Here is a 16320-nt window from a genome sequence, read left to right as displayed (position 1 = left end):
TTTCAGTCGACTGTGGGTGAAACGTCCAAAATGTAGGCCACAGGTAGGGTTTGAAAAGCCCAATTCTCGAATCAACTATTCGTGGTTTCGTTGCGATTTGAAGGCAACTTATGAATTTTAATGGAAGCGATTATGAATTTATTTTCTGCTGCTCCCGTGTCATGGTAAGCACGAGATCTACGTCCACAAGATCTCAAGATGACAGCTTTGGGTGTAGACGACTCATTGACGTCATGCGAGTCCATGGACGCATTTTCTTCTACCAGTCCGATTAGTTTCGTGCGAGATACATTTACCAGATATATCTATGCAGGGTGGCATGTCTTAAAAGCACAGGCCTCACCGCCGTCACCGTTGTTTTGATCGAGCTTCAACGTGCGCAATTGCACGCATATCATCAGATAAACCTGCGGGCAGGGATTCACCGATGCATGGGAGCTGAAGCTGTGGGGCACTGGCCGATCTGTCGTAAGATGCCCTGGTGACTGACGCGCGCGCTGACCACACACTGCGCGCTTCCAGTGTCCGGCAAAAAGGCGCCCTCCAAGAAGCAGCCGCGCCCCAGCTCGGCCATGGCACGCAGCTCCTCCATGAACCTGCTGCACCAGGTACGTCTGAATCTGTTCACCCGCTGCACCAGGTACGTCTGAATCCGTTCACCTACTGCACCAGGTACGTCTGAATCCGTTCACCTGTTGCACCAGGTTCGTCTGAATCCGTTCACCTGTTGCACGAGGTACGTCTGAATCCGTTCACCTGCTGCACCAGGTACGTCTGAATCCGTTCACCCGCTGCACCAGGTACGTCTGAATCCGCTCACCCGCTGCACCAGGTACGTCTGAATCCGTTCACCCGCTGCAACAGGCAAGGCTGATTACTTTAACGTGGTGATCCCAGTGCTTTCGGATTGGCGTTTGAATCTGCGTAATTGCTGGATCAGGCACGTCTGAATCTGTTCATTCGTTTTGGTGAGCACGGTTCGTCTGCATCCGCTAGCGTGTTCGGCTGAATCAGGTGGATCTACATCAGTGCATGATTTAGTGTCGGAGCTGTTTCGATGCATTTTATGCGGAGAATGGGAGTACTATTCCAATGATGTGTTCCAAAAATCTCATGCGGATTAAGAAAGACGAAGCTGACGATCGGAAATAAAGAAAATGTTGCAAACGACCTGTCCACATACATTATTCATGTTGCGGCCATGGGCAAAGACGTACCTGTTGGGACTTCGTATGATGTCAGGTCCACTTCCCTTTAGTCAGTCCGGATGGGTTTTCTGGAAAGACGGGGGGGGGGGGGAGGCAATTTGAGCTACATTTCTTTCCACCTAACGCCTTAGCGTCGATGCTGCAGTCGTCAGAGATGAGAAGCGGCGTGCCTCCCGCTCCTTCCACAGGACCTGCGCAATGTCAGCGAAATGTTCCGTTTCATGCGCAACACGTCTAAGACATATCGCCTTTGATGTTGAGAAAGCTGCGCCTGTGTGACTAGTGCGTCGAGGTTGCAATAGATAAAAGGTGAGATCATCATCCGAATGACCTAGATATCCGAGTTCAAGCAAGGCTATTGTGGAAATCCTACGTCCACGCGCGTGCATTACGGAGCCCGGCTCGTCAACGGCGAAGGCAGCGCTGGTAGCGTAACCTCTAATACGGCAGCACTGATAGTGGTAGCCTCGAGTATAGCGGCACTGCCTACCATGCGCTCCAATGATATCAACTTAACTAAACATTGCAAAGCTCACTGCATGTTCTTCGCTCCGCGTTTATTGGAAATGAGAAGATTTGTTTTCAAATAATCGTCGTCCCGCGGCAACAAATTTAAATTCCATAAAAACAAGCTGTTTGGTGGACTGTCTTTGTGAAGTATTATTGATTAAGCTTAGAGTAACGGTAAGCATGTATAGACCTGCGCAGAAGAACGACGACAAAATTATTTGATATAAACAGACTGTGTATGAGAGGGGTTGCTTGCCGTGAAGGGATACAATTTTGAGTTTGCTTTCATCGATATACGGAAGGATTTTTCCATGGCAGGTCTCACCAGATCTTTTGTGGCAGCGGGTTTTGTGTAAAGTAATGTGCGTTGTATGTTGTAGATGGACGTTGGATGGACAAAAGTGCAGGGACATTTTGGTTGGCCAACTGTCCTACTGCAAACATTACCGAGAGTGTCATCAGGTGACAAGTACCCTTCTTTTGCAGTATTGCTGAGCTTGATAATTGATATTAAAGAGCTACTCGTGGTAATTGGCGCATGGCAAGAAACACATCACCGTCCCGCGCATAATGCAGCGGAGTGGCAGGGCCGGATCGTAATGTCATTATAGAAAGGCAGAGCTGGATCGTAATGCCATTATATAGAGGCAGATAAATGATAAATGGTGAATTAAACTAAATGTTATCATAAATGATATTTGTAATGTGCTCCCCCAGTCGGTCGGACGTGCCCTTTTTGTTGACGATTTTGTTGTTTGGACCAGTGCAGCGAGGGCACCAGCGATGGAGCGACGTCTCCAGTTGGCTGTGGACCGCCTCGAAAGATGGGGTGACATGAACGGGTTTTCGTTTTTCAGGCGACAAGACCGTTGCGATGCATTTTTTGTCGTCGCCAGCGATGTGACGGCCTGAGCATCCGTCTATACGGTCGCTCTATTCAAAATAAGGCCGTGGCCAGGTACCCTGGGATACACTTTGACCGCCGCCTTACATATGAAATCTAAATCACATCTAAAAATGTTACGCGATCGCTGCTTTAAATCTCAGCGTATTAAAGTGTGTGTCTCGCACATCATATGAGGCAGACAGAAGCACGCTTATGTTTTTATATCGTTCACTCGTCCGCTCCAAACTGGATTATGCATGCGTTGTGTATGATGGCGGGTCTGAATCCAGCGAGCGTGTTCTTGATACCGTCCACCATACTGCCATTCGTATTGTTGCTTGGGCGTTCCGCACACCACCTTCCGTCAGCCTTTGAACGGAGGCACACGAGCCACCACTCTGGACGAGGTGGAAAATGCTCGGCATACGTTATGCCTTGAAGCTGCGGCAGTTCCGACTTCATCCGACATGTTCTGCAGTATGTTCTCGGTTTGCCGTGAGTTCCCTTCGTCATGGGCCGCAGCAGCACGCTTTGACTTTTGGTTTCCGAATGAGAGCCTTATTGCTCGAGGGCGGAATTCCTCTTCCAGGTGTAAAGCAAGTAAACCGCCTGGCTTCTCCTTGGCAAGTGACCATACCCTTCACTGACACCTCGCTGACGAAAATTAGAAAAAAAGACGTAACACCACACCTAATGAGATCATCCAGGGCACTTGAGCTTCTGGCGTGTTATGAAGGATGCACTCTGACGTACGCGGACGGACCCAAAACCTCGGATGGCGTGGGTTGTGCTTTCGTCGGCGGTTCCGTCGCTCGATTGTTCTCGTTACCGGCCCACTCGTCAGTTTTCACAGCGGAATTAATTGCGATTACCAAGGCGATATGTTTCATAGAAGTGGGTGAAGAATCGTCACACGCCATTTTTACTGATTCACTGAGCAGTCCCTCTGCACTGAAGTCTTTTTATCCATCATGCTCCCCTATACAGGACTTTTTATCACGCCTGACAGTTGAATCGGGTTGGAAAGAGAGTTGCCCTGTGCTGGATCCCCAGCCACGTCGGTATCGTGGGCAACGAGTTGGCCGATGCCGCTGCTAAGCGAGCAGCGGTGGCACCATATACCCGGTTTTTGTCTATCCCTGCCAGAGGTTTCTCCCCGGCAGTCAAGACCTTCCTGAGAAGCAAATTGCAGCGCTGTTGGGACCAGGTGGGCGGCAATAAGCTCAGGCCCATAAAAACGTCATGCTCTCGCAGTGTGCGGTGGGAAGAAGTGGCTTATGTAGGTCGCGTATTGGGCATACGTATGCCACCCATGGCCATCTGTTGCATGGAGCCGACAGACCCGTATGGCAGCGGTGTGTTGCCGTTCCCTCTGTCCCCCATGCCATTGTATCACGTCCTTGCCTCATCGAAGAACGACGACGTCACTTTGGTCTGCAGGCTTCGCCCCTGACGATTAGCGATGCGCTCGGGGACAGCTCCTCCTTTCTTGGTTCCAAACAACTCTTTTCGTTCCTAAAATATATTGATTTTCAAGTCATTTTCACAACATACTAAGTAAGAGTATCGTTATGGGCGCAAAATGACCATTGCAGTCGACGCGCCCGAAAACACCAATGAACGACAAAAAAGAAAGGCAGAGCCGGATCGTAATGCCATTATAGAGAGGCAGAGCCGGATTGTAACGCCATAATAGGGAGGCAGAGCCGAATCGTAATGTCGTCATATAGAAGCAGAGCCGGATCGCAATGCCATTATAAAAAGGCAGAGCCGGATCGTAATGCCAAGAGATATTGTCGCTGAAAGGAAGAAGCTAGCGTTTTGAAACAGTAGTTTTTGGAACGCGTCTTTTCTGGTTGTAATATGGATTTGAAGGTGAGAGTCGTTATCGAGGAAACAGAGGAGTCCTAGGCACCAGCTTTTGAACATTCTAGCGTGTTTTAATACGTTAGCAAATCCCTTTACTAACAGATTCTGTGGATGACGCCACGAAGGTGCTAAATCCCTCAAACGACCCATGTTTTTCACACGCTCTGATATCCATTTGGGAAGTAGCTACCGCCTACTAAATCAAACACGGCTTCATTAGCGGCCTGCCGGCGCTCCTCGCCACGCCGTGGGCTCCTGCCTGACGGCACGGCTCTGTCACCGTCTGCCGCTGATAGGCACCGTGGACCGTTAACATTAATGACCGGGGACGTGGGCTGGATCTCGCAGTGGATCGCAGCTAGAAACATGATAACCACAGAAACCCGAGTTAAGCGCACCACAGTCGTGCGTAAAATCTGGCGTGATGTAAAACGACATTGCATGCTCTCGATCTTGTCATTTTTACGCGTCGACCTGGAATTCGAACTACCAACATTTAGTCACGTGCTTTTTATACACGTCGTAAAGTTGACGAGTGGGAGGGGAACGTGCCCCGAGGGGGGGGGGTGACTTCTATGGGCGTACGCCTCTGTTGGTGGTGTTAGTCGAGCTGTTGACATATCCAGGCGTGCTATCGATGCGGGCGGCCGGGAGGCGCGGGTCTGGGAGTGGCCTCTGGCGCGGGCGGGTCACGCGCCGCCCCCTCGCGGCGGGTGGTGATGTCGTCCTACGTGTTGACATCGCCGCCGATGCGCCCGGTAGCGCCGCGTCGGAGCAGACATGCGTCGTGCTGTATTGCCGCGCCACCATTGTCCTTCCCGAGCTGAAGAGGCGGTAATTATGGATGCTACACACACGTCCATTCATGGCTCGAATTCTAAGAGGTTTTGTGAGGTATTTCGGCGTTGAACTGTTTTCATGTTGTGGTTAACGTTTTCTGTTCTGACGCTTCATGAGGTAGCAGGCCTAATTGATCAAGGTTAAAACATTGCAAGAGGTGCATTTTGGGCAACATTGAAGTAATAATTTTTTACCGTTGATGTTTGCTCTCATCATGGCTGACTTTCGTACAGGCTGGAAATTCCCTGCGATGAACCTCAGCGATCCATGATGTTGCATAGTATCCTGCACCGGGCCGTGGTAACCCATGACGTCGAGGAGTATATTTGTATTTGTGTTTAACATCAATTGACACTCCACGTACATACGTGGCTAGTACGTGTCATTAGCCTGAGATATAAAACAGGACGTCAAAAAGAGGAAAGTGATAAGGGAGAAAAAAACACAAACGCATGCATGCATAAAGAGTATGATACAGCTCTGTCGCACAAAAAAACGACCTGACAGCACACTTAAAACTTGTTGAATTCAGTCATCGGACATCCGCAGGAACCTCATTGATGATGATTGATGAGAGACGCACCTGGGTGTACGGAGGACCGCTGTCCTGCCGCCGTACACACCGCCGGATTGCGCAGGTCATGGTCCAGGCGGGTAATTCGGTCACTGGTCCGCGCGTCAGCATATGTTTTGAAAATGAAACAGCCGTTCTCTGCATCGAGCCTTGGTAACCCATGATGACCCCTGGTGACCTGCGGGGTTTGTGACCCGTGAAGGCTCATTTTGTCCCGTTAATGACCGGGGGTAACCCTAACGACCTGTGGTGGCCTAAAGGGACCAGTAATGACCTGCGTGGAAACGCGATGACCTAAGATGTTCCCCGCGATGACGCTTGGCGGACGACCGGCGATGATTTGCGGTGATGCACGTGTGACCATCCCGGTTTACCATGTGTCGTGATGAGCCGTGATGACCAGTGATGACCCGTGATGACCCATGGTGACCCGCGATGACCCGGCCGGCAGACGGACAGCGATAGCGGTTTGAGCCGGTCGTCGCGGACGATCGGCAGCCCGATGCGGCCCACCATCGCCTCGCTCAACAAGCAGAAGTCGCCAGCGGCCGCACCCTCCTACCGACGCAGTCTGTCTGGCGCCGTCAGCGTCGGTCAGTCACACCTCATACCCGACGCGACCTGGGCTGGGCTGGGCTGGGCTGGGCTGGGCTGGGCTGGGCCGAGTTGACCCGAGCAGACCCTGTGCCACGCCGCCACCTGGCCGCGCCCTGGCCATTCCGTGCTCACACTCACGTCTGCCTTTAAGCACTGGTGTTAGCGCTGCCGACGGTGTGAGGGGGACTTTTTGAGGTTGCCACGCACCATCTGTCTAGCTTTTAGTCTCATTGACATAAATGCCGACCGCCAATGTCACGCATTGAGTAGTTCGCTTTTATGTGTTTCATTCACACACACGCAGGCGTACGCAGACGACTGCACATTCGCATACACCATACGTGCATGCACACTTGCATTACGCTTGTTAACCGCCAAACTGGATGTGTAGCACTGGAGCTTGTTTTCAGTTAAGGTAAGGCGAGAGGCTACGCTCGCTGGGCTTCATATTGATTATACATGCCGTGCATTTAAACGTGAATTATCTACTTCGTGACAATACCTTCGCTAGATACCCCGCTCAGTGTTCATCACGTGACGGCATTGCATCCACATTTCGCTCACGGGGCATTGCATCATGTCGGTCAATTTCACCACATTGAGATCATCACGTGAATGATATATATATATATATATATATATATATATATATATTACACGCATACATATATGTAATATATATGTATGCACACACATATACACTATATAATATATATACACATATACATATATCTTTTTGAATGGAGCATTCGCTACTGTTGTCTAAGAGAGTGCTCCTCATGCCATTGCGAACACATTCAAAATATCTACCTTGCGTCGAACAAATTTCTAGACCCTTCCTCATGAATTGATCCCAATGCATGACACCGCGGAATCCGGCTCATCCAGTCGGCTGTGACACGGCGGCGGATGGGGTCTCGTTGCCGACTCTCGACGCCGCCCCCACGGGAGGGGAGGGGGGGGTCGCCGGTGGTACCGCCCTCTCAGTGTCCTCTCCTCCGCTGACAGGCGACATGCGCGCGCTGGACGCCGACTCCAGCTCGGAGGACATGCTGTCGCCGACCGAGTCGCACAGCCAGACGGTGCTCTTCAAGGGCCGCTCACTGAGCAACGAGCGCTCAGCTGTCAGGTAAGTGGGACCGGCAGGGCGCGCGCCGTCGGCTGTGTGCGCCGTCGCTCCAGCGTGTTGGGGATTCGGAGTCGCTGCAGCGTACTGGGCTCTCGGAGTCGCTGCAGCGTACTGGGATCTCGGAGTCGCTGCAGCGTACTGGGGTCTCGGAGTCGCTGCAGCGTACTGGGGCTTCGGAGTCGCTGCAGCGTACTGGGGTCTCGGAGTCGCTGCAGCGTACTGGGGCTTCGGAGTCGCTGCAGCGTACTGGGGTCTCGGAGTCGCTGCAGCGTACTGGGGTCTCGGAGTCGCTGCAGCGTGCTGGGGCTTCGGAGTCGCTGCAGCGTACTGGGGTCTCGGAGTCGCTGCAGCGTACTGGGGCTTCGGAGTCGCTGCAGCGTACTGGGGTGTCGGAGTCGCTGCAGCGTACTGGGGTGTCGGAGTCGCTGCAGCGTACTGGGGCTTCGGAGTCGCTGCAGCGTACTGGGGTGTCGGAGTCGCTGCAGTGTGCTGCCGCCGTCGCCACGGCCCCGGCCTCGGCTCTGCCGCCGCCGCCACGGCCCCGGCCTCGACTCTGACGCCGCCGCCGCCTGTTGCAGCCGGCTGAAGGCGGGCGCCGGCGGCCGGCCGGCCAGCGCCGACCGCGACCTCGGCAAGGCGGCGCGTGACGTCACCAGCCGGCTGACGGCCACCGTCACCAAGACCCGGCAGCAGACCGTCACCAAGCGCTCCACAGTCACGCTCAAGGGGTGAGAGCGCTCTGACCGCCGGCTGCCCGATGGGCCTCGCTTCTGGCCGCCGCGCGTGCAGTCTGTCTCGCGTGGCGGGTCCATCCCCGTTGCACGGGGGGGGGGGGGGGGGGGGGGGGGGGAAGAGAGGGGAGTGTTGCGCGATGGAAAGTTTCGGATGTATGGTAGTGGTGATACGACGTAGCGCATGTAGTGCTTCCACCAACAGTTTTGTTCGTGTTGTGCTTATAGTGTTGAGTATGCATTGGTAATTCGATATATTTTAATCGTGCGCTCTTACCCTCGTTTCGTTAAAACGTATTTGTCCTCCTTAAAGGTGCCGCATTTTCTTAAGAAGGTCGAATGTACTATAGATGGCCGTTTTTGACTAGTAAGGTGCGTCCTACACAAGCTTTGAGGCAAGACGGCTGGTCCCAACGCGTATGCGTGTAGTTCGTACCTCGTCAAATGTCTTGCATGCAAATCCGCCCTGATTACTTGTTATCCTGTAAGCTTTTCTGTTAGGTTAAGCAAAGGTCGTAAAGCGCAGAGCAGCAATGGACCAAGTTTTGCCAAGTATCGTCAGCATTTTGCTATGGAATGAAGAGGACTATTTTGCCGTTTGCGTCATGCATATTTTACCCTCGCCGCAAGTCGCAGTTTTCCATAACGTGGACAAATGGTGGAGGGGGTCGATGCAGCCCTTTGCCGTTTTCAACTTAAGAAAGATGACGCCGAGCCGCAAATAAAGCGGATTGGTCTCAACGAGATCTCGGGAGTGGTGCTAAGTTGTATGCTGCTAGGTCAATAACTGACCGCAATATGCCAGGCCAAAGGTCAAACTCCTGAGAATAGAATGCTCGGATGTACGAGACCATGCCTGGTAGCGGCACAAAACCTTAACAGACGTGTTCCTTGTTCAGTTATGGGTGCAGTGGCGTGAAGTTTGATGTGTTTTGAGCATACATGTATGATGCGTGACTCTGTTAATGTACACGTGTTGGCGTGCAGCGCGCGGACCGTGGGGTTGTTCGCCGCCCGCAGCTCGCGCCGGCTGCAAAATGACCGAAAAAATGCTCCCTTTTTGCAAATGCGCTGTTATTCATCCGCGTTTTAGCGCGAAACAATTGTGCAAAACATTGCTCTCCATGAATCAGCATCGGCGCAGTTCTAGTGTGCTGGGTGTCCGTTTTTATGAGACTGCACTGGAAGCGAACCGAGAGGCGTTGCCATAGAGAAGTAGAGGAGTGGGATAGAGCCTTCACTCCGGAATGCAATAAGCGTTTTCTTCTTTTGTGTGGCTCTTCGGCTATCCTGCCGTCCCTTTAGCTCAGTTGGTGGGACGCTCGGAAATATGCATGCGCGCGTGCTTGCGCGTGCGCGTTTGCGTGTGTGTATGTGTGTACGTGTGCGTGTTCGTATGTGTGTACGTATGCGTGTTCGTGTGTGTGTACGTGTGCATGGTCGTATGTGTGTACGCGTGCGTGTTCGCATGTGTGTTCGTGTGCGTGTTCGTGTGCATGTACGTGTGAAAGACAAGTGGGCTCACGCCCAGATACGGCGCTTGCGTGTCCCTTCAAAATGGGGCCGAGGAGGTTGGCGCGGGGCGGTCGCGTTGTGGCATTACAAGAAATGGATGAATTTGCCGGCAAAATCTGTGACCTGGTCTGATGTCGTCGTGTGGGCGCGATGGGAGCGGGAACGTTGTGACCGGGCGTATGCTCTCAGCGTCGGATCGCATCGCTGAGGTACAACGCAGGATATTGAACCAAGTTGCATCGTCGTCCCTCATTGAAGAAAGATTCCAGTACATTTTTTTGCTAGTTTTTCCCAGCTGTAAGCTTGTGTCATTGCCCCTGGCGGAAATCGATAGGAGGTGTAGCCGCCCTAAAGCCTATCCATGAGAAGCCCGCCTGCTGCATGGTTTGCTCCGTCACGTCCGCACAGCGCAAAGCTGGCCGGATGCTGCCGCTCTCACTGATCTTGGTTAGAAGACCTCGTGCGTCATCGGCCCTCGTTTGCTGGTGATAGGTTGCCTGCCGTCCTCTTTTTTATCGTGGGTGCGTGCGTTTTGCCATCACGTGTTTGATTCACGCACAAGGCAGCATCTATATAAGGTAACTATAATTGGCCTATTGTGTCATCGACCCTGGTTTGTGAGTTTTGATTGCCTGCTGTCCTCGCGTTCATCGTTAGTGCAACTGCCCTGTCGCCACGTGCCCGATAGTTGTGTGAGCTTGTTACCGGGAGGGTTTGGATGAGCCGTGCACAGTGCCGAGGTGACGTCTCATTTTATCCCGGATACATAACTTTCACTGCTGTCTGTTGGATGTATATGCTGAAGGCGTTCTGCGAGGCCATGAAAGGGAATGTGACCGTCTCGGTCTCAGTTGCAGCCGTCTCGCCATGTTTCGCACGCTTATGCATGTATTACAACTGGTCGTAATTGGGTAAAGTGGGGCTTGAGGCGATAGGGCGGCTCAGCGCCGCCGTCTCCCTACCGTTTTCCGTACGCGCGGACGGATTTGGGACCGCGGCTGCACCTAAACACGAAGCGCTCTGGCACCTGGGATGCGGTGTTTGCCACCGAGCCCCTCCCCGTCCCACAACCTGTGGCTCGCTTGAGTCTGGGAACGCCTCCGTCCCTTGTGTCGACGCGACAGCCAAGGAAGCATCGCTGGTGGCCCTGAGCGGTCGGTCGAAAACCTCCAGCATCCTCTGCTGCTGTACGGCAAAGCCCTGCGCAGTAGACCCCTCCCTATGATCGACTCGCGCACCTGAGCTGTTGTTGCCGCGGCGTTCAGGCGGAGCGGCGTGATTGGCGGAGCTGCCTGATAGACGGAGCGGCCTGCTAGGCAGAGCGGCCTGTTAGGCGGAGCGTCCTGCCAGGCGGAGCGGCCTGCTAGGCGGAGCGGCCTGCTAGGCGGAGCGGCCTGCTAGGCGGAGCGTCCTGCCAGGCGGAGCGGCCTGCTAGGCGGAGCGGCCTGCTAGGCAGAGCGGCCTATTAGGCGGAACGGCCTGCCAGGCGGAGCGGCCTGTTAGGCGGAACGGCCTGTTAGGCGGAGCGTCCTGCCAGGCGGAACGGCCTGTTAGGCGCTCTGAGGCGGACGAGGGCTGTCAGTGATGTGCAGGTCTGGAATCTGTTGTGTGGTGCTGTGCAGATCTGAAATCGGTTGTGTGGTGCTGTGCAGATCTGGTGTCTGTTGTGTGGTGCTGTGCAGATCTGAAATCGGTTGTGTGGTGCTGTGCAGATCTGGTGTCTGTTGTGTGGTGCTGTGCAGATCTGGTATCTATTTTGTGGTGCTGTGCAGATCTGGAATCTGTTGTGTGGTGCTGCGCAGATCTAGTTTCTGTAGTGTGGTGCTGCGCAGATCTGGTGTCTGTTGTGTGGTGCTGCGCAGATTTGGTTTCTGTTGTGTGGTGCCGTGCAGATCTCGTGTCTGTTATGTGGTGCTGTGCAGATCTGGTGTCTGTTGTGTGGTGCTGCGCAGATTTGGTTTCGGTTGTGTGGTGCCGTGCAGATCTCGTGTCTGTTATGTGGTGCTGTGCAGATCGGGTGTCTGTTGTGTGGTGCTGCGCAGATTTGGTTTATGTTGTGTGGTGCCGTGCAGATCTCGTGTCTGTTATGTGGTGCTGTGCAGATCTGGTGTCTGTTGTGTGTTGCTGCGCAGATTTGGTTTCTGTTGTGTGGTGCCGTGCAGATCTCGTGTCTGTTATGTGGTGCTGTGCAGATCTGAAATATATTGTGTGGTGCTGCGCAGATCTGTTGTCTGTTGTGTGGTGCCGTGCAGATCTCGTGTCTGTTATGTGGTGCTGTGCAGGGCCGTGTTTGTCATCTACTGCCGGCAGGAGAGTCTGTTGTGCGCCGTTTAACCAGACTGTAGGATGTTGTGCGTGTGCCGTGTCTAGCTCGTGTGTGTTGCGTGCCACCGCGGCCGACGTGAGCATGTTCTGTGTCGGCCCCACACGAGGCTGGTGCCCGGTCTGGGCCTCTGCCGGGCTGGAGCTGTGTGGGCCCCACATGAGGCTGGTGCCCGGTCTGGGCCTCTACCGGGCTGGAGCTGTGTCGGCCCCACACGAGACCGGCGCCCGGTCTGGGCCTCCGCCGGGCCGGAGCCTGTCAGCGCCTGACGCCCGCCGCGGCCGCCGCAGGTACGACGTCCGGGAGTCGAGCCCGGAGACGGACTGGGACGGCGTGCCGCGCTGCGACCCGACCCAGCTGGAGCTTGACGTCGGCGCCCTGCCCCGTGAGTGTCCCCCCCCCCCTCCCCCACCTCCCGCCCCGCAGGCGGCGGCCGCGGCCCAAGCGGGGCGCGCGCGCCCGAGCTGGGCCCGCGGCAGCGGCCTGTGCCAGCCGACATCGCAGTGGTCGTTTGGACGGGTTTTGCGCTTGACGTCTTGAAGGCTGGCGTGGTTGACGTGCTCCTTATATGGTCTATGTTGTGCCCGGCGGGTGGAAGGGCGCGCACCGTGACTTCTTGGACAACTGTGGCATAGTCAGTGGAGGAGGAGGAAGGGGGGGGGGGGGGGAAAGGGGAGATGTGTTGTCGACTATCCTGACATCTGACGTAATGACGGTTTTAAGCTTCAGATGAAAAGGAAGAGGGCGTAATTCAAATTTGCATTTCGCAAAAATGTGCAAAAGATGTGACCATTCTACGTCATCGGAATGAACCACAAGCCATTTCATTTAAAATTGCATGCGTCAGCTGATAGCTTGCACTGCCAAAGTGAAAAATGCTGGAAGTTTCAAGTCGGGAAAGGGGCGCTGCGCAATGAAATCAGGCCTTAGTTTTGAAAATTTGGTTTATTATTCTTGAATTTTTACTGAAACGCTGGCTTAGAACTGTCGTTCACTTCGTGCAACCTGGCTTACTGGTGTGATATGTCTGCCATGGTTATTTGGCTCAGGGGCCCTTACCGTAAAAATGCAAATACTTTTGTTCCACCACTTTTTGTGCTTTGCGCTCACTGGTTTTCGGATTATTTTATAACTTAAAGAATAACAAAAAATGCAGTTTTCTGACTGGTCAAATTTTTAACCCGCAAAAACCCGCCAAGTTTGGCTCAGCCAAAAACGCGCAGGTTCTTGCGGGTCAGAAATCGGTGTGGTGACATATTGAAAAGTTGCGCCTCTAGCGTGAACAATGCCCTATATCCATGGAGTATTGTAACGTCCCATTTTTGGACCAAAATTGATTTAAACTGATCACCTGAGCCTTCATGCCTCTTTAAGGAAACATATGATTGATATCGCCGATGTCCAACTCACGTCTTTGGACGCGTCAGCTTGTTCAGGACCGTTGACGAACGAAAGGAGCATGCATTGAGGTGGATCTAAATTGGCTCACTTAGAACCAACCCGACATAAATCCTGCCAAACAATGTCCGTCATCGACACAGGCACCCCGCCGGCGTGCAGAGGCCTACCTTTCGGTTTGCTTGGTGATCTTGGCATCAGAACATCAGTGCTTGCAAATATTCAGCGTGCACATCCAACTCGCCGCTGTTGCAACATTGTATTAAGCGTTCCGTTAATGAGGCAAACCGATTATGGAAGCGCAGTATTGTTGGTTAGTACTTTTGTTTATCCTCACTTTCGGTACATCTGTCTGGGAGAGATTGGCGCGGACCTGGCGTCTGTGCTCCGACGAAACGGAGCGGCATGCGCCGGCGGCCCCTCGCCGACACCCGCCTGCCGGCACCCGTTCACGGGCACATGCTCACGGCCATCCGGTGAAGGGCACCCGCTCACGGGCACCCACTCACGAGCACCTACTCACGAGCACCCACTCACGAGCACAGCGCCGACGGGCGCCCGCTCATGGTACCCGCTCACGAGCACCCGCTGAAGGGCACCCGCTGACGGGCACCCGCTCACGAGCACCCGCAGACAGGCACCCGCTCACCGACGCCCACTCGCCGGCCGAGATTGTCGGTGGCACGCGCCACCACACCACAGTAGCCATGCTCTCGCGACAGCCGCGTGGCCCCGGCGACTCACCACAAAGCGCTCTTCTTCGACTAATCGGCCCTGCTGACCGTCCGGACAGCGGACGGCACGCGACCACGTTGCCGAGCGAGCTCGCGCGTGTGACGTGAGCTCCGCCGCTATCGGACGGCCAGCCCACCGAGGGCACGGCCTGTCCGCGTCACGTGACGGCCCGTCGCGTGACGGCCCGTCCGCGTGACGGCCCGGCAAGCGCCGGCCGCCGGCTAATCACGCCCGCGCCACGGACGGGCCGGCCGGCGCGCCGCGCCCGGCTAATGGGCGCTGCAAGACGGGACCCGCCCGAACGGCGGCGTCCGGTCGATTGGTCCAGGCTCGACGAGGCCTGAACTGTGAATCGGCACGGCGTTGACCGTGACGTGAACCTTCACGGGGTTTAGCAGTCGCCGATGGTGCAGCAGTTTGTCGGCTGCGGCGTAGGTGCCGTTTGACCGGCGGCTGTGATGCTTTGTGCTGGGCGCGGGACGGGACGGGACGGGACGGGACGGGACGGGACGGGACGGGACGGGACGGGACGGGACGGGACGGGACGGGGCGGGGCGGGGACGGGCGGGGCGGGACGGACGGGACGGGACGGGACGGGACGGGACGGGACGGGACGGGACGGGACGGGACGGGACGGGACGGGACGGACGGGACGGGACGGGACGGGACGGGACGGGCGTGATCCCTGCTGCTGGTGCTCGGGGCGACCCTGGACTAGTGCGGGGGCGGCGCGGTCCGTGCCGCCACGTCGCCCCGATAGCGTCGTGACCTGGTGCGACGCCGCCGACACCTGCTGTGCCGATCACGTGTGCTGTGTGCCCCCCCCCCCCCTGCTGAGCAGGGGACCCCTGCAGCCAGCGCTGGTGCCGGCGCCGTGGCCCGTCCGTACTGACAGCACCGCCCTCCATCCTCAGTGACTCGGGAAGTGTGCGAGGCGGCGCTGTCGTCGCTGCAGCGGAGCGCCGACCACGTGCTGCAGCTGGCGCGTCGGCTGACCGACGAGCGGCCCGAGTCGGCGGCCGACCTTCCGCGCCTGCTACGCTCCGGCGTCGGCCAGTCCCTGGCCACGCTGCGGCCGCTAATGGGTTCCGCGCTGCTGCCGCCGCCGCCACCGCCGCCGCTGCCGCTCTCGAAGGCGGCTGGCGGGGGCAGCCTTCCCGAGCTGATGGGCGGCCAGGCGACCAACCCGGTCATGGCGCAGATGATGCAGCAGTGCTCGGACCTGCTCAACATGATGCAGCAGCGCATGCAGCCGCCCGGCTAGGCGCCGCCGCCCGTGATGTTAGTGCCAACGGCCGGCCGGGCGGGGCTCGCCCCCCTCGGCCGTCGCGAGGGGCTGCGCAGTCGCCGCCCGCGCCGCCGCCGCCGCGCGCCGCCGCGCTGCCGCCGCGCTATTGCGCCGCCGCCGCCGCCGCCGCCCGCTCCGCCGGCCGGAGTGGCACGGCTACTGCCGCCGCCGCCGCCACGCCGTGCCAAACGGCGCCGAGGACGCCCAGTATTCGCCAGCCGCGCGCACGTGCTTTAATAATCAGCAGCTTGCCGGCCGGCCGCGCATCGTGGGCGACCGGCGGCCGGCCGGCGTTGCGTAACGCGCCAGCCGCGCACTACTAACGTCTGACCCGTGGGCGACCCGACCCGCCGCCGGCCCGGCAGCCAATCATTCCTCATGCGATATGCCCTGTATGTGCTTGTTGGTGCCTGTGTTGAGAGTGCGTATGTGAAGCGCGCGCGCACGCGATGCGTGCCGGGCGCACTGTCGCGATGACGGTAATGCGGAATACAAACTTGCTCTGACCGTGGATGTGTTGCTCTGCGGGGTTTTGGCTACCGCTGTCAACTGTGCCGTCGCTGAACGCTGGCCGCGGACGGGCAGCGTTCGTGAGTGCTGCAGGCATGTCAGCTGGTTGGGCTGGGCTTGTTCGCAGATTGGTCTCCAGCACACCCCACGGGCACTTTTGCCATCGCCTTGACGCACAGGGTGTCGCCGACAGCCTTGTGCCTGATT

General features: G+C 56.2%; 1 protein-coding gene across 1 annotated transcript in view; it reads left to right on the top strand.

The window, feature by feature from the left end:
- The window catches only part of LOC119100671 (mitogen-activated protein kinase-binding protein 1), a 71531-nt gene extending 55952 nt beyond the window's left edge, over window positions 1–15579 (top strand). The window contains exons 26-31 of the mRNA XM_037223751.1: window positions 523–608; window positions 6339–6480; window positions 7493–7613; window positions 8192–8341; window positions 12473–12567; window positions 15230–15579. Coding sequence (XP_037079646.1) covers window positions 523–608; window positions 6339–6480; window positions 7493–7613; window positions 8192–8341; window positions 12473–12567; window positions 15230–15579 — 944 coding nt within the window. The remainder of the gene's footprint in view (window positions 1–522; window positions 609–6338; window positions 6481–7492; window positions 7614–8191; window positions 8342–12472; window positions 12568–15229) is intronic.
- Window positions 15580–16320: the final 741 nt, after the last annotated feature.

The sequence above is a fragment of the Pollicipes pollicipes genome, unplaced genomic scaffold, assembly GCF_011947565.3.
Source record: "Pollicipes pollicipes isolate AB1234 unplaced genomic scaffold, Ppol_2.1 Scaffold_2555;HRSCAF=2994_pilon_pilon_pilon, whole genome shotgun sequence".
NCBI classification, from domain to species: Eukaryota; Metazoa; Arthropoda; class Thecostraca; order Pollicipedomorpha; family Pollicipedidae; genus Pollicipes; species Pollicipes pollicipes.
The sequence above is the reverse complement of the archived record's forward strand: the minus strand, read 5'-3'. Positions and strand labels throughout refer to the sequence as shown.